Source organism: Anomaloglossus baeobatrachus, chromosome 1 (genome assembly GCF_048569485.1).
Source record: "Anomaloglossus baeobatrachus isolate aAnoBae1 chromosome 1, aAnoBae1.hap1, whole genome shotgun sequence".
NCBI lineage: Eukaryota > Metazoa > Chordata > Amphibia > Anura > Aromobatidae > Anomaloglossus > Anomaloglossus baeobatrachus.
This window is the reverse complement of record NC_134353.1, coordinates 63,958,470-63,983,309: the sequence shown is the minus strand read 5'-3', so window position 1 is coordinate 63,983,309 and position 24,840 is coordinate 63,958,470. Positions and strand designations below refer to the sequence as shown.

The window sequence follows — 24,840 nt, the reverse complement described above, 5'->3', positions numbered from 1 at the left end:
TAGTTCTCAGGGTTCCTTTCGGTCGGCCGAAGTTTTCGGCTGGCGTAGGCAATCACCTTCTCCTTTCCATCCTGGACCTGGGACAAGACCGCTCCTAGCCCCACGTTACTGGCGTCCGTGTGGAGAATGAACGGGCGCCCATAGTCAGGGTACGCCAAGACCTCTTCTCCGGTCAAGGCCGCCTTCAACTGGCCAAAGGACTCCTCATGCTGGTCCTCCCACAACAGTGGGGCTCCAATGGGTCTACCACCTTTGGTCTGTCCCACGAGGAGATCTTGCATGGGGGCAGCCATCTTCATGTACCCCTTTATAAAACGCCGATAGTACCCTACCAGACCCAGGAACTGCCGTACTTCCCTCACTGTGGTTGGTCTCGGCCAGCTCTGGATGGCAGTGATCTTCTCAGGGTCGGGGGCAACACCATCCGCACTCACCACATGTCCTAGATACTGCACCCTGGGTTTCAGCAGATGGCACTTCGAGGGCTTCAACTTCATCCCGAACTTGGCAAGGGACGCGAACACCTCGGCCAGGTGCTCCAGATGGGCTTCATACGTCTGGGAATAAACAATCACATCATCCAAATACAGCAGGACGGTCTCGAAGTTTAAATATCCCAAACAGCACTCCATCAACCGTTGGAAGGTCCCGGGGGCATTGCACAGCCCAAACGGCATGCTATTGAATTCGCAGAGCCCCATCGGGGTGGTGAAGGCGGTCTTCTCCCGGTCCTCGGGGGCCACGGCCACTTGCCAGTATCCGCTGGTGAGGTCAAGGGTCGAGAAGTAGTTTGCAGTTCTCAGTGCAGCCAAAGATTCTTCAATACGAGGCAATGGATAGGCATCTTTATGGGTTATCTGGTTGATCTTCCGGTAGTCCACACACATCCGCATGGTACCATCCTTCTTCTTGACCAGTACCAACGGAGCGGCCCAGGGACTACAACTGTCCCGAATAACCCCTGCCTCCTTCATATTCTTCAACATATCTTTGGCACACTGGTAATGTGCAGGGGGAATAGGTCTATACCTCTCTTTGATAGGGGGATGTTCACCCGTGGGAATGTGGTGTTGGACCCCCTTGATCTGCCCAAAGTCTAGGGGGTGCTTACTGAAAACCTGTTCGTACTCCTGCACTACCCTGTGTACCCCTGCCCTGTGATGTGTAGGGGTATCATCAGTGCCCACATGTAGCTGTTGGTGCCACTCCTTGGTGTCCCCCTGGGGTGGGGAAGTGCTGGTGGTAGGTGGGAGTGTGGATGGACGGGCTTCCTGGATAGTGTGAGGGTCCAGGGTGAGCAGTTTGGCAATGGTGGCATACCGGGGGAGCCTGACTTCCTCCTCCCCACAGTTCAACACTCTCACAGGCACTCTCCCTTTCTTCACATCTACCACCCCTCGGGCGGCCACTACAGTGGGCCAGTGCTCGGAAGGCATGGGCTCCATCATCGCAGGGTAGTCACGCCCCTGAGGCCCTACTGCTGCCCTACACCAGATCATCATCTCACTCCTAGGGGGCACAGTCAATGGAGCAACATCCATCACTCGCACTCCACCAATCTCCCCTCCGGTTGAGCTTACATGCTGGCGGTACATCAGGGCGCGGATCTCACGCTGCACAGCCCTCTGCCGGCTCCCCGCCGCCGTGGCGGCTAGCCGTTGCAAAAGGTTCAACACATCAGCCATGCAGTGTTCCATCACATTGGTTCCCAGCACTATTTTCGGGTTATGATCACTGGGTTCATTCATGATCACAATCATGCCCTGATGTTGCAGTTCAGCTTGCCCCACTGTCATAGCCACTTCTTTATACCCCACCTGGGTCAATGGAAGTCCATTAGCGGCAATCAAATTTATACTAGGGTCTGGAGGCGCCAGCTCGTCTGTGGCCCAATACTGCTGGTACAAGGTATACGGTATGGTAGTTACCTGTGATCCAGTGTCCAGGAGAGCCATCACGGGTATGCCGTCCACAGCCACAGGGATGATAGGGCGGGCCCCGACATATCGGTCTCGCCAGTCCGGGGGGCCACGGTGTTCTACTCCTGAGGATTGGCCCGGGGCCCCAGGGGTTGCTCGTTTAACGGGCACTGTCGGTAAACATGGCCCGGCTTACGGCACTTGTAGCAGATTGGAGGTCTGCTCCGCGGGTTGTTAGCGCTTCTCCGCTGCATCCAGGGAACATCTTCGGGACTGTCAGCAAGCTGTATCTGCGCTTGGGGCTGAGATCTGGTCAGGGGTTGTAGTGCAGCAAGGATTTTGGCAAGGTCTCCGTCCAGGCGACGGACCTGGGCTGCCAGTTCTTCCACTGTGCTGCTTGAGGCTGCAGGTAGTAAGGAGGTTGGTTTGGCTGGAGCCGCCACAACGGGAGCTGTCTCGACGGGCCACGGGACGGGTTCCAGAATTTCAGCAGCTGGGGGCTGTAGTGCTTTGATAGCCCGCTCCTTTAACACAGCAAAGTCCACATCAGGGTGTTCCAGGGCCCACAGCCGGAGTTGTTTACGATCCTCAGGGGACCTCATCCCCTGCGCAAATTGCTCCACCAACATCTTGTTGCTATCCGCCTCATTAATAGAGTTCACCCGCTTCAGCGTGCGGAGGGCGGTCTGCAGACGTAGAGCATAGTCCCGAATGCTATCCCCAGCTCGTTGCCGGCACTGGTAAAACTGCATCCTCAGCTCAGCTTCTGTCCGGGTCTCGAAGGCAGTCTGTAGCTTCTCGAAGATGGTGGCTACAGAGATCCGGTCCCCCTCGGCCCAGGTCTCCGCTTCCTGCTCCGCCGCACCGGTTAACTGGCCTAGCACTATCGCTGCACGTTGCTTATCAGTCAGGGGGTACAGCTCTAGCAACGGGTTAAGCTTTTTCCGGAAGGCCTGTAGGGCATCCGGTTTCCCGTCATACTGCGGTAGCCAGGCAGCTCCGGGCGCATAGGGCAAGGAAAACGGCATGACCTGAGCAAGCGCGGGGGCCGCGGCACCTCCCGCCAGTACGGCCGGGACCTGGGCAGGCCCATTCCCATCCGCGGGTGCCGCTGCGGCTGCGACCACCGCTCCTCCAGCGGCTCCGTCGGGCGCAGACATCTTGTTTCCGTCCCCCTTAGCTCTTTCCGGCCCCTCCTCTCTCGGGGCGGGGTTTTGGCCTTCGCGCTTCTACTGCTCGAGAAGACGCTCGAGCGGGAACTTTTCGCGCCAAAGATGGCGGCTTCTGAAATTTTTCTGCCGGATGCCTCCGGCGGTAACAAGGCGCACCTCTACCTGACGGCAGAGCGGTAAGATCCTGTTCGTGACGCCAAGTTGTCGCGGGCGGGGAGGAGGGTGTCGGCACACCGCGCTCACCCCTTCTGCTCGGGTCCGGCAGTTGCTCCTGGTGGCTCGAGCTGCGGGCCGGATCCCGGGGTGTCTCGAGCGACGCTCCTCGCCCGTGAGTGAAAGGGGGGTGTTTGTTGGGATTATAGTTCGTGACGCCACCCACGGTTGTGGTGATGGCACCACCGCTGCTCGGTGTGGGGGTCCCGGGGATGGTGATGGGAGCAGCCAGGTGTTGTGTTGCCCCTCCGTGGGTAGGGGTTGGTGATCCCGGGGCCCGGTGGAGAGATGTAAAGTGTAGGGCCTGGAGGGCGCAGGGACGCGGGGGCAGCGCTGTGCCTTGCGGCACTATGGTACTCACTCAGCCTGACACGGACACAGTTTGTACGGTAAACCAACGGCTGGTAGGACGGTCCCACAGACGGCTGCACCCGCACTCCCGGTAGGTGACGGTGACTTCTCTCTTCCTTGCACCTGTGTGGTCTGGTGGTATCGGTGGATTCCCTCCGGTTACCCGCTCCCCGACTGCAATCTGGGCCGGAGGAGCTCTACACTTTGCCCGCAGGCGCTGGCCCTGGGGAAACTGGTGCCTTGGCGGTGGCGGTGTCTCCCCGTTAATGGTCGGGCTGTTGCCGTCAATCGGGACTTTGTTGTTGGGGGATCTGCGTCCCCGTCACTGACGGATTCGGCAAATTGGGCGACTCCTAGCCTTGCCGGGGTCCGAGAGGCCCCTGCCCTGGTGCTGACTGTCCTTCGGAACACTGCTCCAGACCACCGGGCACACAGCCAACGGGGTCCTTCCAGGAACTTCCGAACTGTCCCACTCCGGACAGTCACCGCCGTCGCTGACCTTGCTGTTCTAGCCCTACACACAGCTGGGCTCTCAGGCTTTGCACACTCTCTGCGCTGTCTCCACTTCTTGCTTTCCTCCTTTTTCACTTTCCTTTCCTTCGCTTTCACTTCTTGTTGTTTACTCTAGCCCCTGCCTGGGCTACTCCTCACTCCTTCCACTTCCTCCTCCCTGACAGAACTGCCTGAAACTTCCTGCCTCCAGAGTTGTGAGCTCCTAGGTGGGCGGAGCCAACCGCCTGGCCCACCCCCTGGTGTGCATCATCAACCTCTGGAGGAAGGCAACAAGGATTTCTGGTTAGCAGGTGTGCCTACCTGGAGTGTGGGGTGTAGTGGTGTTGTTATCTGTGTCCCCTGGCTTGCCCAGGGCGACACACAGCCAGTTTTCTAGTCACCTATCTTAGGATACGCCAACAATACCAGATTTGTGGGGGTCTAACTTTGTATGCGGGGTCCTCTTAATTGTTCACCAGTTATAATCCCATAATGTTTAGTAGTGGCTATGCTTAGAGGTTACTCTCTTTAACTTACGAGTGACTCATGCGAGTCTTGCATCACATCATCTGACATGGCCTGCTGCTCTCCGGACAGGAGTATCTCAGCTGAATAGAAATTCATGCAGCTGACACGCTCCGTGCTGGAGAGTGTGCGGCCGTGCCAGGTGATGTGATGCGAGACTCTCGCGAGTCACTCAAAAGTGTTACTCTGGCCTAAGGGGCACTTTGCACACTACGACATTGCAGCTGCGATGTCAGTGGGGTCAAATCGAAAGTGATGCACATCCGGCGTCGCAGTCGATATCGTAGCGTGTAAATCCTTTTTGATACGATTACCGAGCGCAAAAGCTGTGTAGGGTCCGGCATTTCCATGAATTGGGAAATACCGATGTTACGATGTTGTTCCTCGTTCCTGCGGCAGCGCACATCGCTGTGTGTGAAGCTGCAGGAGCGAGGAACATCTCCTACCTGCGTCCTGCGGCTCACGGCGGCTATGCGGAAGGAAGGAGGTGGGCGGCATGTTTACGTCCCGCTAATCTCCGCCCCTCCGCTTCTATTGGCCGACTGCCATGTGACATCGCTATGATGCCGCACGACCCGCCCCCTTAAGAAGGTTAATGTTTGCTACGGCAGCTATCACCATGATATCGCAGCTGCGACAGGGGCGGGGACTATCGCGCACGGCATCGCAGCATCGGCTTGCGATGTCGTAGTGTGCAAAGTGCCCCTAAGACTTGATTCTGGAGAGCTCTGGACAACTAAATGAGGGTGAATGATGCAAGTCCTGTTAGTTGTTCTGTGCCGTCCCTGCAGCGGATCGAACCGCTCAGATCCGTGTGCTTGCTTGTTGCTCGAGGGTCTCCGGACCCGGGGGCTTGGGGCCGCTCTAAATGTAATAGGGGATAGTTATTTACAGGGGAGTTGTAGTTCGTGACGCCACCCGTGGTTTACGGTAATGAGGGGATGCCGCCGCTGCTGTTGGGAGTACTTGGGGTGATGGAATGGGGCAGCAAGGTGTCGTTGCCCTCCACGGGTAGGGGAAGGCCCCGGGACTCGGTGGATGCTGTAGGATGCAGAACTCACTCAGGTACTCACTCAGTCAATAAGCAGACGCTGACAACCGGGTAAACCAAATCTCGGGGTATCGCTGCCGATTGATGGGAGCTCGTCCGGGTCCTGTCCCCTGCAGTGTTGCCTAGTGATCCATGACCTGCCTCCTGGCACTAAGTTTAACTTCAACGTAGTTGCCCAGTAGTCTGAAACTTTCCGGGTCCCGCTCCCCACTGTGGCTAAGTGTGGGAGCCTACTCTCAGGGCTCACGCTTGGGATTTTCTTGGACCGCTTGTTTGGAAGGCCATATCCCCCTCGTTGCGCTAGTGCCCCGATTCTGGAGCAGGTGGGAACAGATCATAAAGGCTCCGTTCTCAGGTTAATTGCCGGTTGCCTGAAGCTTCTCCCCGAAATAGGGTCCGTGTACCCCGGCCTGCCTTTGGTCCCAGACCGGTGATAGTGCCAGGCTCCTGACCGTCCTCCTTGACAAGTCCAGGCACCTAGCCTCAATCCCCTGCGACCGGGGGGGTCCGACTCCTCTAGGTCCAGACCACCGTCTGCAACCTAGACAGCTTCTCTTGGGAGCCACCGCTCCTGACCTCCTCTAAGCTTCTCACACCTCAAGGGCTATTTCACTTCCCTCCTCTCACTACTCTACTCACTACTCGACTGACTACACTACTCACCCCCCTCCTTGACCCCCCAGGTGGGCGACTCTATTCCGCTCAAGCCGTCCACTGGTGTGCCTGGTAGGTGTGGTGCAGTGTGTACCTAGGATTTGATTTTCTGTTGGGGGCAACACTGCAAGATAGGGACCCAGAACCATGAGGGACTTGGAATATTGCAAGGAAGGGCAGTTTGTGCAGTACCCTGTGACGACCTGCTAGTCATGGGGCGTCACATTTCCACCACCAATCTGATATTGATGACCTATCAGAAAGATAGGCCATCAGTTTTGTAGGACCAGAGAAACCCTTTCAATCCAATTGGTTTATTACAAAATTATACAATTACAATTTTAGCACTCAAAGTCAGAATAAGGCTGGTCAAAATTCCCTCCCAAATCACTGGTTACAGTGAAATAATGCAGGGCTAACATGCATCTCATATATAAGCTATCTTTAACGCCCCGTTACACACAGAGATAAATCTTTGGAAGATCTGTGGTTGCAGTGAAATCATGGACATATTGTTCCATCTGTACACAGCCACAAACCTGGCACTGATTGTCCACAATTTCACTGCAACCACAGATCTGCCGCAGATTTATCTCTATGTGTGACAGGGCCTTTAGAGTCATTCATCAATATTAGATTGATTGAGTCCGGCACTCAACACTCAATGGTTCAGTCAGGATTAAAGGGAACCTGTCACCTACTCACCTGCGGGGCTGTCCAATACGGTCCTGTTCGATGGGCATCTCTGTTCTCGCCTCCTCTATTCTTGTTGTTTTTGGTCTGGTGCCTCCTCTCTTCCAACCATCACTGTCCTCCTTGCTTCATGTGGATGATGCGTCCAGCATCATCCACACAGTGTCCTCCATTGCGCACCTGAGGGAAGAACAAAGTACTATAATGTGCAGGCATTCTTTGACCTTTACCTGCACCTGTGCATTACAGTACTTTTCTTGACCCTTAGCAAGGCAGATCAAAGTGCACTTGCTCAGGAGCGCAATGCTGGTCTGTGTGCATGACATAAGACACGTCATCCACACGAAAAAAGAAGGCCAGCGATCGCAAGGATAGAAGAATAGAGGAGGACCGGACCCAAGAACAGCAATGATAGAAAAGGCGCTGGACCTGAGAACAGCAAGGATAGAGGAGGCGCCAGACCCGAGAACAGCAAAGATAGAGGAGACGCCGGACCCAAGAACAGCAAGGATAGAGGAGATGCCCAGACCCGAGAACAGCAAGGATAGAGGAGACGCCGGACCTGAGAACAGCAAGGATAGAGGAGGCACCGGACCCGAGAACAGCATGGATAGAGGAGACGCCGGACCCAAGAACAGCAAGGATAGAGGAGACGCCCAGACCCGAGAACAGCAAGGATAGAGGAGACGCCGGACCTGAGAACAGCAAGGATAGAGGAGACGCTGGACCCAAGAACAGCAAAGATAGAGGAGGGGCCGGACCCAAGAGCAGCAAGGATAGAGGAGGCACCGGACCCAAGAACAGCAAGGATAGAGGAGACGCCTAGACCCGAGAACAGCAAGGATAGAGGAGACGCCGGACCTGGGAACAGCAAGGATAGAGGAGACGCTGGACCCAAGAACAGCAAAGATAGAGGAGGGGCCGGACCCAAGAGCAGCAAGGATAGAGGAGGCACCGGACCCGAGAACAGCATGGATAGAGGAGGAGCCGGACCCGAGAACAGCATGGATAGAGGAGGAGCCGGATCCGAGAACAGCAAGGATAGAGGCGGCGCCGGATCCAAGAACAGCAAGGATAGAGGAGGCGCCGGATCCGAGAACAGCAAGGATAGAGGAGGCGCCGGACCCGAGAACAGCAAGGATAGAGGAGGCTCCAGACTCGAGAACAGCATGGATAGAGGAGACGCCGGATCCGAGAACAGCAAGGATAGAGGAGACACCGGACCCAAGAACAGCAAAGATAGAGGAGGGGCCAGACCCAAGAGCAGCAAGGATAGAGGAGGCGCCAGACCCGAGAACAGCATGGATAGAGAAGGAGCCGGACCTGAGAACAGCAAGGATAGAGGAGGAGCCGGACCCGAGAACAGCATGGATAGAGGAGGAGCCGGACCCGAGAACAGCATGGATAGAGGAGGAGCCGGACCCGAGAACAGCATGGATAGAGGAGGAGCCGGACCCGAGAACAGCAAGGATAGGGGAGGCACCGGACCTGAGAACAGCAAGGATAGGGGATGCGCCGGACCCGAGAACAGCAAGGATAGAGGAGGCGCCGGACCCGAGAACAGCATAGATAGAGGAGGCGCTGGACCCGAGAACAGCAAGGATAGAGGAGGAGCCGGACCCGAGAACTGCATGGATCGAAGAGACGCCGGACCTGAGAACAGCAACGCTCATCGGACCTTTCTATATCGGACTGCCCTGCAGGTGAGTAGATGACAGGTTCCCTTTAAATCTGATTTCCTTTTTACTTGGTTTTAGACCTTAGAGAAGCCCCTAAAGGTGACAGCAAATGACTTGGAAATTTAAGCTGGCCATACACAATAGATGGCTGTTGGCCGACAGCAATGTCACCTGACACTTCCATACAGAGCAGCGCTTTATGAGAAATTCGCCAACAGGCATCTCGACTCTCCAGGAGAAAAATACAATCGACAGTCCAAAATAGAATATGCCCGATCGACATCTCCCTCTACGATCAGTCGGCCGGGGCTTCCGCACAGATTAGAGTGTTGGTAGAACCAGTCAATATCGGAGGGTGCGGCCAATGTTAGCCTAATATTTATGGGGACCTTTAGTGAGATGATTCAGAAACTAGCAGTAAATGTGTCCTGTCAGCTTATCAACCACATGGAGATCGACACTACTAGAAATACTAAATAATAACCAGAACAAGATAATGGAAATTAAACTATTTGTAATCCTGGACACTTTACAAAGTTGTTCATTTTACTTTGATATTCGTCTGTTGTTGTGGTGTCATTTTTTTGTGTAACTATTTGTGTATATTCGGTTTCTAGCAATGGAAAACTGCTCCATAGAAATAAATCAGGAAGAGCTAAAGAGGACATCAGTGCTATTAGGGGTAAATAAAATTTGCTTTATGTCGTCACCCTGTCTGTTTTAAAAAGATATTATGAAATAGATTGAGATTTTTTTTGTTTGGATAAAGTGGCAAGAAATATTGTTTTTTGAGGAATAGCAAACTTGCAACTGGGACCTCAGGGACAAACTGAAAGCCCCCCTAATTATTACATTATTTGACTGTATTAAAGGGCACTTATCACATGAAAATACACTATTAACCTGCAGAAATGGAATTAATTTGCCAGTTAATAGTGTTTGAATCCTGCCCGGAGCCTGCACATTGAAACCCGCTGCTGGGAGGAAATTAACTTTATTCCTCCCAGAAGCATTTGTTTTTCAGTCCTGGGGGTGGTGCCAACGCGGGTTCAGTAACCATTCTTTGTATGGAGAGTGGCAACTGTAACCGCCCGTCTTGCACTGACTGACAGCTGCTCAGCATTAGAACCAGCGTTGTCAAGGTGTAAATTTAGTTAAAGATAGCTAATGGTATCTTCGTTTATGATATTCAGAGGCCGGTGCCATATTAGCTATATATCAGAGCTAATGTTAATGTATCCGACAATGATCACACAAGACATGTTCTCTCTTTGGAAATATCAAAAAACTGACCCGCACATGCAACAAATGTGAACAGGTGCTAACTGAAAAAACATAGTAACTATAAATGCATACAGTCGCACACTGAAAAAGCCAAAAATGTACTTGGGAAAATATGGCACTGCATTACTGCAAAAGAGAGATATTTAGTTTATGTATTGGTCAAGGAGCCTAGCTGCCCATACATGGAGGTTTGTAGTCCAAATAGTGGCATTTTTCCCAGATATGGATGTTTTTAACCTAGATAGTGGCATTTAAGTTAGGTTCCCGGAATACAGAGATATACCTTGCCGTTTGGTTTCCGGGCTTACATGCTGTGAGGCAAACCCTGGGATATGAAGATGAATTATGACTTCCAGTCATAATCGCTCTCATCACTCCATGGCAGTGCCCCCTCCCTTCTTGTCTCAGATGTCCAGCATCTGTGAAGGTGTCACATCCCATGGCCATCTCCTGTGATATGGAGATTAGGTGATGTGGGAACAATGGACACAGGATGACTCCCTGCCGTGACCCTGTAGTAGGGGCTGCTATCTAATTAGCAAGGCTATGGAAGTATCCAGACAGAACGACTCCAGTAAAAAATGGTTCATATCTCGCAAGCCATATTTCCGATAAATATGGCAACCATAAAAATGGTGTCTCCGCATGCGGACGATGCTGGCACACCCTTTTTATGGGAGCAGGACCTGGGGAAATACCCCAGGCGTGATATCAGCCAATGGGGAACTAGTAGACAAGTCATGAGTCCTCTCGTTCTGTAGCTAAATTCATAGCTGTCACAATGAGAGCGTCGGCGTCCGCCTACGACGCTCCCAGGCCAAGTTATGGCCATATTCCATGTTGTGGATTTTGTCCATAACTCCAGCCAGGGGTGGAGCAGTGCTCCCTCTGAGGTCACGAAGGTAGGAGGGGACCTGGATTTGCCCAGGTTGATAACCCTACTTCGGCCATTTTCCAGGGTTCTTTCGCTGGGGGTCACGTGTAGGAAACATCTGTGGGAAGGATCCTAGAAACCTGGCCTACAGCGCCCCCCTGTGGCCAGACGCACAAGGTAACTGCTGGAACTGTGTATGCCTGTTTGTAACCCATGCTTTGCTTGTAACTGTACTCTGACATATGTATATTCTGTAGATTCCCTATTGTATATATTGTAGTTCTAGTGTGGCTTTAGGCCGATTAAATTATATAATTAATCTTGGGCTGTTCTGTTATCTCGATCTTGAATCCCACGTCTGTGTGTTCGGCTAATAGTTACCGTAAATCGGTTGGTGGCAGCGAGTTTGTGCCAAGGATTATTGTGGGGAGGCCAGTGAGATTCGGGGAGGTTTTATATCTTCCGCCCGCGGAGGTCGGGGGAATATATACCCTACTCTCACCGGGGACCCTTCAATAATCGGCATAAGTAGTATAGCGGCCTCCTTGCTTATCGTCGGGCAATTCCATAATTGGCCTGACTATAAGAGGGGCGCTAGAGAGCGCATCACGTGCTCTGTCTGTCGGTCGGGAGGTATAAAGGAGGGGTGACCCCCACTTGTTACCCCCCGATTGTGACGTACTGGTAGCCAGCGCGGGGGATTTCTGAGTGACCCCCCCGGTGGTTCGTGACATATTGGTGGCAAGCGGTGGGATCGAGATAATAGTGTGTGTGAGTGTGAGACCCATACTCCCAGACACTAAAGACTGCCTGCAGCAGCTGTGGCTGCTGGGGTCTTCAGACCAGACCAACACTAGAGTGTCAGAGTGCAGATACTGTAAGGTGTGTGGAGGCATCAGGTGTCAGTTCTGTGTCAGTGACCAAAGTCTGCAACAATGGCTGAGAGCACCAGGAGCAAAGCCAAAGGAATGGCCGATGCTCAGGCCAGAGACGATGAGGAGGTTGTCCACGAGCCCTCCAGGAGCTCGACGCCAGAAAACCGTTCTGCAGAGGACAGCGCACAACCTGGCAATTATGGACAAGATGAGGAGCAGCTCACCCAAGGGTCCTCAACGAGCCAGATGCCAGCCCTCCGCTCTGCAATGGACAGTGAAGCACCAGGCTCCGCAGCGGGCCGCAGATCACCACGTGCCATTCCACCGAGCCTGGGAGGCTCGGATAGCCTTCTTCAAATGGCTATGGCCCTTCTCCAGGCTGGAGACCGGGATACCTACGAGATACTCATGGCCGAGCGTGAGCGACAGGCAGCGCGTGACGCTGAGGCTGCGGAGCGGCAAGCAGTGCGTGAGGCTGCGGAGCGGCAAGCAGCACGTGAAGAGCGCCAGGCAGAGCGTGACTACCAGCTGCAGCTAGCTCAGCTCCGGCCCTCATCAGCCACACGTGACCTTCAAGACACCAAACTTCCAAAGGTCCGTGTTGAGGACTTCCCAGTGCTGGAGAAGGATGGAGACTTGGACTCTTTCTTGACTGCTTTTGAACGGACTTGCCTGCAGCACCATCTGGACAAGGACCAGTGGGCCAAATACCTGACCCCCCGTTTAAGGGGTAAGGCCCTGGATATCCTTGGGGACTTGCCTGCTGAGGCAGATCAGGGCTACGACACCATCAAGCGGGCCCTGATCCAACAGTACAACCTCACTCCAGAGTCCTACCGCAAGAAGTTCCGGAGCCTACAGAAGGGACCAAAGGACTCCTGGGCTGACCACCGGCGGGCACTTGCCCGAGCTGCCGACCACTGGACCCAAGGCCTGCAGCTTTCCACCGGACCGGAGATCCTGGACTTGTTCATCACGGAGCAACTCTTGTGGAACTGCCCTGAGGATCTCCGCCAGTTCATCCGAGACCAGAAGCCAAAGGGGTCCACTGCTACAGCTGCCCTGGCCGATGACTACACCAACAATCGGGCTCCTGAGGCCAGGAGAGCAGCCACCAGCAGCACCTGGAGAGGGGGTAAGATGAACTCTGCGACTGCCCCACCTGCCCCTAGACTGCAGGGGGTGTCCCCCTCAACTCCCCTCTCCAGGCCCGTGGCAGAACCAAGACGGTGCCACCAGTGCAACCTACCTGGACACTTCAAGGCCATGTGCCCTCAGCGTCCCAAGGCCCCGGCTCCGTCCCCGTCCCAAGGGCCGCCCAAGGTGTATTGTGTGGGTGGGGGTGGTGGTAGGTCCCTGGACAGCTTCCAACCTGTCACCGTCGGCCGGTCTGTGACCATAGGACTGCGAGACAGCGCCTCGGAGGTGACTCTGGTGCGGCCTGAGATGGTGTCCCCCCAAGACTTGATCCCTGGAAAAACCCTTGCTGTCTCCGGGATTGGAGGCATTGACCCGGCGCTGCCTGTTGCTGACATTTTTGTGGACTGGGGCGCAGGGCGAGGGGTGAGAGAGGTGGGGATAACTGATCGGATCCCCGCAAACGTGCTACTTGGGACAGATTTGGGGCAGATAACCTCCCAGTTTGGGCCCCAACCAAGGGCTGAACCTTCAGCCAGTACTGACAGGCCTCCGGACAATGTTAATGTGTATTCTATGAATGATGTGAGGGAGGGGGGAGTGAACTCTGATACTTCTGCTTGCATAGACACCATAGACGCACACACAGCTGCAGCTGTGACAGGGGAGGGGGTCAGAGAAAGGTGTGACAATGCCTCTACAAGTAATCAGCCTGTGAGCTGGGATCTGTTGCCCTCTGCAGGGATAAGCAGAGAGCAGGGTGCTGCAGGGGGAGGACCAGTGTGTGGGGTGGGGGCTACCACAGCAAATGCGGGGTCCCCAGAGATTTCACAGCGGGGTTCTGTTGCTGCAGGAGGGGAACAGGCAGGTGAGATTGGGGCCGGTCCAGGAGCGGAAGTGCTCCCAGGTAAGATCTCGGTGCATGGTTCCCCCACAACCGGGGTGTCAGGAAGCCAGGTAGGTCTGCCTGAACCGGCGACTTGGTCAGGAACGGAGGAGGAGCAGGCACGACCCACGGTCGCAGCGGCTGTGGCCGCTGTCACCCGCAGTGGGAGTGCTGGAAGCCAAGGGGCCTCCCAGAGGTCCGATAGCTCTTCCCCTTCTGACCCAGTGGCAGCCGAGTCAGGTGGAGGCCAGGACACAGGTCCCGGGGTACTGACCGAAGATGTGACAGTCTCGTCGATTCTGGCCACATCTAGTCAGGGGTTTCAGGCAGCGTTAGAAGCTGACGACAGCCTGAAAGCTCTTAAGGAGCAGGCGGCACAGCCTCCCTCGGACTCGGACCCGGAGCGAGTGGTCTGGGACCAAGGACGGCTGTACCGGGCCACGGTCCAGCAGGGTTCACCGGAGGCGTGGCCCAGGGACCGACAGTTGGTGGTACCCTATCCGTTCCGGACGGAGTTGTTGCGGATCGCACATGAGATTCCGATGGCCGGACACCTAGGGATCGCTAAGACCAAGGCCAGGTTAAACCAGCATTTCTACTGGCCAAAAATGGGGGCCGATGTGGCTGCCTACTGCCGTTCGTGTGAAACCTGTCAGAGAGTGGGGAAGGCGGGGCCACACCCCAAAGCCCCACTAGTATCTCTGCCAATCATCGATGAGCCTTTCAGGAGGGTGGCTGTGGATCTGGTCGGCCCGCTGGCCATCCCCAGCAGCTCCGGGAAACGCTTCATACTGACGGTAGTGGACTATGCCACCCGGTACCCAGAAGCAGTGGCCTTGTCGTCCATTCGGGCTGACAAGGTGGCCACCGCATTGCTGGAGATTTTCTCCCGAGTGGGTTTTCCCCAGGAAATGCTCACTGACCGGGGGACCCAATTCATGTCCCAGCTGATGGAGGCCCTCTGTAAGCAAGTCCAGGTGCGACATCTGGTGGCCAGCCCGTACCATCCACAGACTAATGGCCTGTGCGAGCGGTTCAATGGCACCTTAAAGCAGATGCTTAAGATGTTGGTCGACTCCCATGGGCGTGACTGGGAGCGGTATCTCCCACACCTGTTATTTGCTTACCGGGAGGTTCCACAGGCCTCAACAGGATTCTCACCGTTTGAGCTCCTGTACGGGCGACGTGTGCGGGGTCCCCTGGCTCTGGTGAAAGAGGCTTGGGAAGGGGATTTGGCCACCCCTGGAGTGTCGGTTATCGAGTATGTCATGCGCTTCCGGGACAAAATGCAGGCCTTGACGCAACTGGTACACGACAATATGGCTCAAGCCCAGGCCGATCAGAAGCGTTGGTACGACCAGAACGCTTGTGAGAGGACCTACCAAGTGGGTCAAAAGGTGTGGGTACTGGTCCCCGTACCACAGGACAAGCTTCAGGCAGCCTGGGAAGGCCCATACCTCGTGTACCAGCAGCTCAACCCTGTGACGTACCTGGTCACCCTGGACCCTGCCCGTGGAAGGCGGAAGCCCTTCCATGTGAACAGGATGAAGGCACATCATGAGCGGGAGGCATGTGCGCTCCCCGTGTGCAACCTGCCCGAGGAGGGAGAAGCGGAAACCCTCTTGGATATGCTAGCCCAGGTTAGGGCAGGCGGATCCATTGAGGATGTGGAGGTTGGCCACCAGCTCTTGGAGGACCAACGGTCCCAGCTGTGGGCCACCCTACACCCCTTCCGGGGGTTGTTTACCAACCAGCCCGGAAGGACTAACTTGGCTGTCCATCACGTGGACACTGGGGATCATCCCCCGATCCGGCGTTCAGCATATCGGGTCTCCCTGGAGGTGCAGCAACACATGCGCCAGGAGATTGACGAGATGCTGAAGCTGGGGGTGATCCAGGCATCCAACAGCGCTTGGGCCTCGCCTGTAGTCCTCGTCCCTAAGAAGGACAGAACCACTCGGTTCTGCGTGGACTACAGGGGGCTCAATGCTGTCACGGTCGCCGATGCGTACCCAATGCCACGCATCGATGACCTGCTCGATCAGTTGGCCGGGGCTCAGTACCTGACCATCATGGACCTGAGCCGGGGATATTGGCAGATCCCCCTGACTCGCAAGGCCAGGGAACGCTCTGCCTTTATTACCCCATTTGGACTGTACGAGTCCACGGTGATGCCATTCGGGATGAGGAATGCCCCTGCCACCTTCCAGCGGATGGTCAACACCCTGCTCAAGGGACTTGAAGGGTACGCGGCCGCGTACCTGGATGACATTGCCGTCTTCAGTCCCACCTGAGAAGATCACCTAGAGCATCTAGCACAGGTGCTCAGGCGGATCCACCAGGCAGGTTTGACCATCAAGCCGGGAAAGTGTCAGCTGGCCATGAGCGAGGTCCAGTACCTCGGTCACCGGGTAGGCGGGAGAACACTGAAGCCCGAGCCTGAGAAAGTGGAGGCCATCGCATCCTGGCCCACCCCCAGGACCAAGAAGCAGGTGATGTCCTTCTTGGGGACCGCTGGGTACTATAGGAGGTTTGTTCCATGCTATAGTAGCCTGGCAAAGCCCTTGACGGACCTCACCAAGAAGAAGCTGCCCTCTGCAGTCGATTGGACAATGGACTGCGAGACAGCCTTCCGGGCCCTAAAGGACGCCCTGTCCAGCCCGCCCGTGCTACAGGCAGCCGACTTCACGCGGCCGTTTGTAGTACAGACCGACGCCAGTGACTTCGGCCTCGGTGCGGTGCTCAGCCAGGTGGACTCTGCGAGCCAAGAGCACCCAGTCTTGTACCTGAGCAGGAAGCTGTTACCAAGGGAAGTGGCCTATTCCACGATGGAGAAGGAGTGCCTGGCCATAGTGTGGGCCCTGCAGCGTCTGCAACCCTATCTATACGGGCGCCACTTCATCGTGGAGACGGACCACAATCCCCTCAGCTGGTTACACACTGTCTCTGGGACGAATGGGCGATTGTTGCGATGGAGCCTTGCGCTCCAGCAATACAACTTCACCATTCGCCACAAAAGGGGCCGGGACCACGGTAACGCAGACGGGCTGTCCCGACAAGGAGAGGTCGCGGACGGGCGCACGGGGGAACACCGGAGTGTGCTGCCCCCTAGCGCCCTCAAAAGGGGGGAGGTGTGAGGCAAACCCTGGGATATGAAGATGAATTATGACTTCCAGTCATAATCGCTCTCATCACTCCATGGCAGTGCCCCCTCCCTTCTTGTCTCAGATGTCCAGCATCTGTGAAGGTGTCACATCCCATGGCCATCTCCTGTGATATGGAGATTAGGTGATGTGGGAACAATGGACACAGGATGACTCCCTGCCGTGACCCTGTAGTAGGGGCTGCTATCTAATTAGCAAGGCTATGGAAGTATCCAGACAGAACGACTCCAGTAAAAAATGGTTCATATCTCGCAAGCCATATTTCCGATAAATATGGCAACCATAAAAATGGTGTCTCCGCATGCGGACGATGCTGGCACACCCTTTTTATGGGAGCAGGACCTGGGGAAATACCCCAGGCGTGATATCAGCCAATGGGGAACTAGTAGACAAGTCATGAGTCCTCTCGTTCTGTAGCTAAATTCATAGCTGTCACAATGAGAGCGTCGGCGTCCGCCTACGACGCTCCCAGGCCAAGTTATGGCCATATTCCATGTTGTGGATTTTGTCCATAACTCCAGCCAGGGGTGGAGCAGTGCTCCCTCTGAGGTCACGAAGGTAGGAGGGGACCTGGATTTGCCCAGGTTGATAACCCTACTTCGGCCATTTTCCAGGGTTCTTTCGCTGGGGGTCACGTGTAGGAAACATCTGTGGGAAGGATCCTAGAAACCTGGCCTACAGCGCCCCCCTGTGGCCAGACGCACAAGGTAACTGCTGGAACTGTGTATGCCTGTTTGTAACCCATGCTTTGCTTGTAACTGTACTCTGACATATGTATATTCTGTAGATTCCCTATTGTATATATTGTAGTTCTAGTGTGGCTTTAGGCCGATTAAATTATATAATTAATCTTGGGCTGTTCTGTTATCTCGATCTTGAATCCCACGTCTGTGTGTTCGGCTAATAGTTACCGTAAATCGGTTGGTGGCAGCGAGTTTGTGCCAAGGATTATTGTGGGGAGGCCAGTGAGATTCGGGGAGGTTTTATATCTTCCGCCCGCGGAGGTCGGGGGAATATATACCCTACTCTCACCGGGGACCCTTCAATAATCGGCATAAGTAGTATAGCGGCCTCCTTGCTTATCGTCGGGCAATTCCATAATTGGCCTGACTATAAGAGGGGCGCTAGAGAGCGCATCACGTGCTCTGTCTGTCGGTCGGGAGGTATAAAGGAGGGGTGACCCCCACTTGTTACCCCCCGATTGTGACGTACTGGTAGCCAGCGCGGGGGATTTCTGAGTGACCCCCCCGGTGGTTCGTGACACATGCATTGGCCAATACATAAACTAAATGTTCTCTCTTTGAGCCAGCGTCATCCACTGAAACTCGTGTATTGGATAGATTCAATTATACAGTATGCATCATTGACCTTGGAACTAGAACACAGAATCTAGGGAGTGTTCCACTCCCCAATCTTTCACAGTATGCTGTAAAATACATCTCTGTTCGTTATACATTCTTTCTGTGTGAAGCTACTGATAAGACTTTTGCTCATCATTATGAAGACTTCCATTGTTTGTACATCTGTTCACTTATTTTTGGTGACCCCTTCATGACTATACAGCTTAGAATCATATTATAGGTCTGTGCAATTGCTATATAGACATACAGATAATTATACAACTACATCTATATCTTGATTTTTTTACATACACAGATAATCTTATTATTACGTTAGAACAAACTAGCTATAGCTCAGGCCACCTCCACAGCGTCAGTCAGTTTCAGCTGCCGTTTTTGATACACTGGGCCGTGACTGAACCCATGCCAGTTCCGTCCCCATGACTGAAACCTAAACTCTGCCAGGAGGAATAAAGTTAATTTTCTCCCTGCAGCGGGGTTCTATGTGCAGGCACAGGGCAGGTTTCAAATGCTATTAACCTGCAGATTAACTCCATATCTGTAGGTTAATAGCATATTTTCACATCACAGGTTAAGGGGGCTTTTTTAGATATTACTTTTTATTTGGGCACCAAATGGGAGTATTATTCTAGCACTTTAAGGCAATATTATGTGGACCGAAAATGAAATAACAGTTGTCTGACAATTGTTGGACATACTTTGTGGTGCGTTTTCTCCAGGGTCCCTCTATCTGAATAAAGTCTCTCTTACATGGTTATTCCTATCTTCATAGATGGATATTTTTGGATAGTGTTTGTAAATGTTTTAGTTTGCGATATTAACACTTTTATTTTGTTTATAGTTTGTTGCCGAGGAGACCGACCACTGCTGTCTAGCTTTTAAATACAAAATTTCTTGGAATTACAAGCACTATCTGACAATATCCATATATGAAGATGGGAATAACCCAAGGGTTAAAACTATCATTTTTCTGTTGTTAAGATACTAGAATTCTAGGAAGAATGATATTTGCTAGTTATCCTTTAAATGTACAATTTCAGATTCAGCTTAAAGAATTGGAAAAAGAGGCACAACATGCCGCAGGACAAAAGTTCAGGTTAACTAGCAATAATGAACTTCGGACAGTAAGTGCATTTTCTATTACACATAAATAATGCTACATAATACAGGTCTGAAAAAGTGCAAAACGTGACACCCGAGAAACACGGAACAGAGAATCCCTTTATCCTGTACCAACCTTTATTGCAGTAGTTATAATTCAGATTATTTTATTGTTTTTATATGAATTAATTTAATATATTAATTAAAATGGAGCACTCCAGGCATGTAAAATTATGAAAAAGTTTAGCAACATTATTTCTTAGGCTAGTTTCACTATTGTGTTTAATTACCTTCAGTCACAATCCGCCCTTTTGGAAAACAGCGTAATCCGTTAACGGATTCCGCTGTTTCCCATAGACTTGTATGGATGACGGATTGTGACAGAAGTACCTGCGTTGCTTCCGCTGGTTGACGCTGCGTTGCTTCCGCCGGGCGGAAGGAACGCAGCATGTAACTTTTTTGAGCAGCGGAATCCTTTATTTTTTCACTGCGCATGCTCATCTTTTTTTTTTTTTTTTAATCACAGAAACTTTATTTTGTCCCACGGTGGCCGAGCGATCAGCTGAGCGCCCGGCAGCCGGCTTTTGAGAGCGCTCAGCTGAGCGCCCGGCAGCCGGCTTTTGAGAGCGCTCAGCTGAGTGCCCAGCAGCCGGCTTTTGAGAGCGCTCAGCTGAGCGCCCGGCAGCCGGCTTTTGAGAGCGCTCAGCTGAGCGCCCGGCAGCCGGGTGATCAGCTGATCGTTCACAATAGTCTGCAGCCGGTAAAACTGTAAAGAAAAAAAAAAAAGGGATTTCCGTTGTTTTGTACGATCCGTTGCATGCGTTGTGCCATTATATGCAACGCATCCGTTGCATCTGTCACACAACGCAATGCAACGGATGCCGTTCAACGCAAGTGTGAAACTAGCCTCGATTGTGCCTCTATTAATGGAAATAATGAATACATTACTAATATATTAGGTTAGGTCATGGGTTACACTCGATGGACTTAAGTCTATCTTCAACCTTAAACACTATGAAACTATGAAACCATCTGGGTGTTAACATGTCCTAATTAAAGAATACAGTATGTCTGTACAAAGCCAGAGACTGACGGCACCGATTGGACAGTGGGAGAATGTGTGAGGAGACTCAACAGGATCACTTTTGGAATTATATTTAAATCCAAAAGCAAAAAAGGTAATAAGATGCAAACCCAGGTAAGGGAAAAAGACAAGCTAGGGACACATTGACTTAGGCTATGTGTGCACGCTTAAATTCACCAATGACTACAATCAACATATAAAGGCTAAATGCATCAAAAATTCAACTGAACAGCCCAAATAGAAAAAAATGCAAGCCCAATAATAGTAAAAATAAATTTTATTTAAATCACTTAAAAGTACAAACAGTAGGGAAGAGACCCCCAAACAAGTACAGAAAAAGCTTGTTCCGCGGCGGGATCCACGGCCTGTTCAAACTGTAATGTTCGGTGCAAAGGAGGATCCACGGGACCGTGCACCGGACTCCCCCAGGGAGACTACCAGGAGCGAACCCCTATACAGGGGCTGTCTGGCGGCTACCCCAGAGGGCCTAGATGCACAGCAGCCGGGACACGACATGAATACGGGTTAGTGTCCTTAAGATGTCCGTGCTGGATAGGGAAACTGGTCCAAGGGTAGATATAGGCTGAAGGAATTCAGGACGGATGAGCGGAACCGGGTATAGGTGCCGACTGGTGGTAACAGACTGAGTCCGGGATCAGCGAGGGTGCAGACTGATGATACCGGGTGGAGTCCAGAACCGGTGACGGGTACAGGTTGACGGAAGGTGATGGGATCCACAGAAGATCGTCACCGGGGAATCTCCTGGAAGATTGGTGGTCTGGACACACACAGTTTGGCAGTCGGGATCTGTGGGCAGAGACAGGGTTAACCTGGGTACGTGACACAGAGGGACCTGAACACCTAGCATAAGAGACAAGGCTACTAGTACACGTTGAACAGGCAGTGCCCGCATGGAAAAGGAAGTCTTATATACCCTGTACCTGTTATCAGCCATATCCTGTTTCAGAGACGTTAGCCTTTTAAGAGAAGGTGAGGGAGCTCGCCCGCGCCCTAGTACGCATGTGCGAGGCCCAGGAGCCGGAGATCAGTGCAGGAGATGGAGACGCAGGAGAGCTGGAGGCAGAGTCCCGGGCTGCAGCGAGACGACAGGGACGAGGAGCAGGGAGCATGGAGGAGGCTGAGGAGGGGGAGCGGGAGCAGCAGCCGCAGTCAGAGCGCACAGGGACCGGGTCGGTGAGTGAGGAGCGGCACCGAGACTAGTGGCGCCGTGGCCCCGGGAGCGTGACATTAAGTCACCTATAATAAGTAACAGAGCAGGGTCCCACCTTACCCAACGCATGTTTCGCACCAAAATGCTTCTTCTTGCTTTGCTGCATTTTTGGTACACTTTTGTACCATGCGTTTGTTTTGTGAAATCATTGGCTGGAAGGGCTACAAAAGACTCAAGAAAAAAACGCACCAACAATTGACATGCTACTTGGTTTTTCTGCACCCAAAACTGCAAGGAAATAAGAAACAATGTGCGCACAGCATTTCTGAATTCTCACTGACTTTGCTGGTATAAAGATAGGCATGCAGATTTGGGCAACAATCTGCACAATAAACTGCACCAAATCTGTAACGAGAAACTCAGCGTGCGCACACAGCCTTAAAGCTCACCTACACACACTTAAACTATGAATGATGAGATTGTAACTCACAGCCAGCAAAAAATGTCAGACAAGTGTTTATACAGGATGAGAATTGTGAATTAAATGGTTGAATAGCGATTGTTACATTGTAACATCGAGCATCGTGCCCGGTGTTCACATGGAGAGATAACTTACAGTGTAGGGGTGTTTAATATTCAAATCCAATCAGTGATACTGAAGCGACCGGTGGTAGGGCCGCGGGTGTGTGTGTATGCTCTATTCCAACAAAATCCCCATACTCAGATTTTACCGGTAGTAACATTTCTTTACTAGGAAACATATTTATAACACAATCAACCAAACTATCTGCGCACATGTGTATAGTGGAGTCCCCAGATCTTCACTCCTTCCGGGTACGCAGCAGGAAGAGAAGAAAAAAAACAACAAAGAAATGGCGGCAACTTTTCCTAACTTTCCCTATAATCACGTACCAGCCTGTCCCAGAAGAAGATGCCGCTCCCACGTCGCAGGCCTGGAGTCTCACGATGATGGGTCCCGGTGCAGCGCTGAAGGGATGCAGCTCCTCGGTCTTTTCCTTTGATCTTCTCCTGCTGGTAACGGATTTTATTCAGTCTTTTAGTCCCGGGGCACACCGAGCACAAGAAGGGAGGTCACGGCCCCTGCACTTGCACTCAGGGTGTGATGCTCTGCAGTCAAGTTGTCACAGCCCCTGGATATGCACTCCGGGCGCGATGCTCTGCAGTCCGGTTAGATCCCTGGTGGAAACAAAGTCCTGCAGCCCGGGGATGGCAGAAAACACTTCCACAGGGTGATTCCTCCAAGAATCCAGTGGCAAAAGAGCCCTCTGTACAGGGAGACCACACGCAGCTCTCTCCTGTCTGGGCTCCGGGGCTGAACCTCCTTCCCGCACTTTTTCTTCCTGGTCAGAACACACAAGCTGCAGCAGGGGATTTCCCACCTCTGTGTTTGTGATTGCACAGTCTGCCACTGCCCCCTTGTGGGCAAGTGCTGAAGCAATATTCAAATCCATTTCTACATTAATGATGCAGTCTGAATTGTTGATCCCATTACATACCCCCCCACTTAAAGGTTGGCAGTCCCTGTCAACTACCGTCGGTTCCCAGGCAGCGATGACTGCAGATGTCACAGGGGTTGGTTGAGAAGTGGGCCATACATACTGGTCCCTGTAAGACCGCCCGGGCGGGATCCCAGCAGTGGTGCGGTCAGTGCGTCTCAAGGGTCGGTTGTTCCCCTCCCCGTCACTGTCTTTACGCCCCACTTCAGTCAGCACTCCGGGGGAAGAACTGGGTCATGTAGGTGGGTCACCGGTCTCAGAGTCGACGTGATCAGTACGCTGGGAAATGTCCGTGACGTCAGTCATGTTAGCAGCGTCACCCCCTCCGGGTACTGTGGTAGGGGAGTCAGGCTGGGATCGGCAGGGACGCAACATATTTCGGTGCACAGTGCGAATGCTGCGGCTGTCTTCACCCTGCACTCGGTATACATGCCCGTTGGGGTAGGGGCGTTCGATTACCCGGTAGACTTCAGTCTCCCACTTGGCTCGAAGTTTCCCTTGCGGCTTCTTGATACGGAGCAGGACTAGCTGTCCCAACTTCAAGGGTTGCTCTTGCACGGGGAGTGGGTCAGCATGTATCTGGCCCCGGATTTGTTGGCTCACCAGCCGGTGTACAGTCTCCATCTTCTGTCGGTGAGCATTTAGCCAGGAGGGGTAGTTATGGCAGACATCATCTCCAGGGCGGAATAGGTTCAGGTCATGGACCCCTTTTCCGGGGCGGCCAAAGAGAAGGGTGTGGGGGGTGTAACCAGTCACGGAGTGGACCTGGTTGTTGTAGGCCCATACTAGATCGGGAAGGAATTGGGGCCATTGGTCTTTCTTATCATCGGCCAGGGTGCGGATCAGCTGAAGTAGAGTCCGGTTGAAGCGTTCATATGCACCGTTCCCTTGTGGGTGGTAAGGAGTGGTCCTCGACTTCTGAATCCCATACATCCGATGCAGCTCTTCGATGACTCGGCCTTCGAAACAAGCCCCCTGGTCGGAGTGCAACCTCTCCGGACACCCATAGACGTGGATGAACTGTCGACAGATGGCCCGTGCAGCCGATTCAGCCGTCTGGTCTTTGGTAGCAACAGCGACAGCGAATTTTGTGAAGTGATCCACCATGACTAGGCAGTACTGATAGCCACTGCTCGCCGTCCCAATCAGCAGGTAGTCCACCATCAACAGCTCAAGGGGTCTGGATGTTTTAATTGTCTGGACAGGTGCCCGCTGCTCAGGGGACTTGTGCAGTTCACAGGTGCGACAGGTCTGGCAGACGTCTTCAACCAGCTTGCGGAGCCCCGGACAATAGATGGACTGTTGAATCCATCGAAAGGTCTTGTCTATTCCGAAGTGTCCATTCCTTGTGTGGGCTTGGGTCACCATTTCACGGGCCAATTGATCAGGCACCACAACTTGTGTGCATTCCTCCAGCATGTGCGACAAGAGAACCTTCCGGTATAGCACTCCTTCTCTCAGAATCAGCCGGTCCCACTGACTGAGCAGGGTCAAGGTCCCGGTAGACAGTCGTGCCCGTATATCGGCGGGAGGCTTCTGCTGCCGCTTCACCCATTGTTTGAGTAGAGCCCATTCAGGGTTCTGATCCTGGAGCCTGCACCACTCCTGGGGTGGCAAGGCGACCCCCACTGGAGTTC

General features: G+C 53.2%; 1 protein-coding gene across 1 annotated transcript in view; it reads left to right on the top strand.

Moving 5' to 3' along the window:
- POLN (DNA polymerase nu) overlaps window positions 1-24,840 on the top strand; it is a 270,736-nt gene that overhangs the window by 67,137 nt on the left and 178,759 nt on the right. The window contains exons 7-8 of the mRNA XM_075332945.1: window positions 9,367-9,431; window positions 19,371-19,454. Coding sequence (XP_075189060.1) covers window positions 9,367-9,431; window positions 19,371-19,454 — 149 coding nt within the window. The remainder of the gene's footprint in view (window positions 1-9,366; window positions 9,432-19,370; window positions 19,455-24,840) is intronic.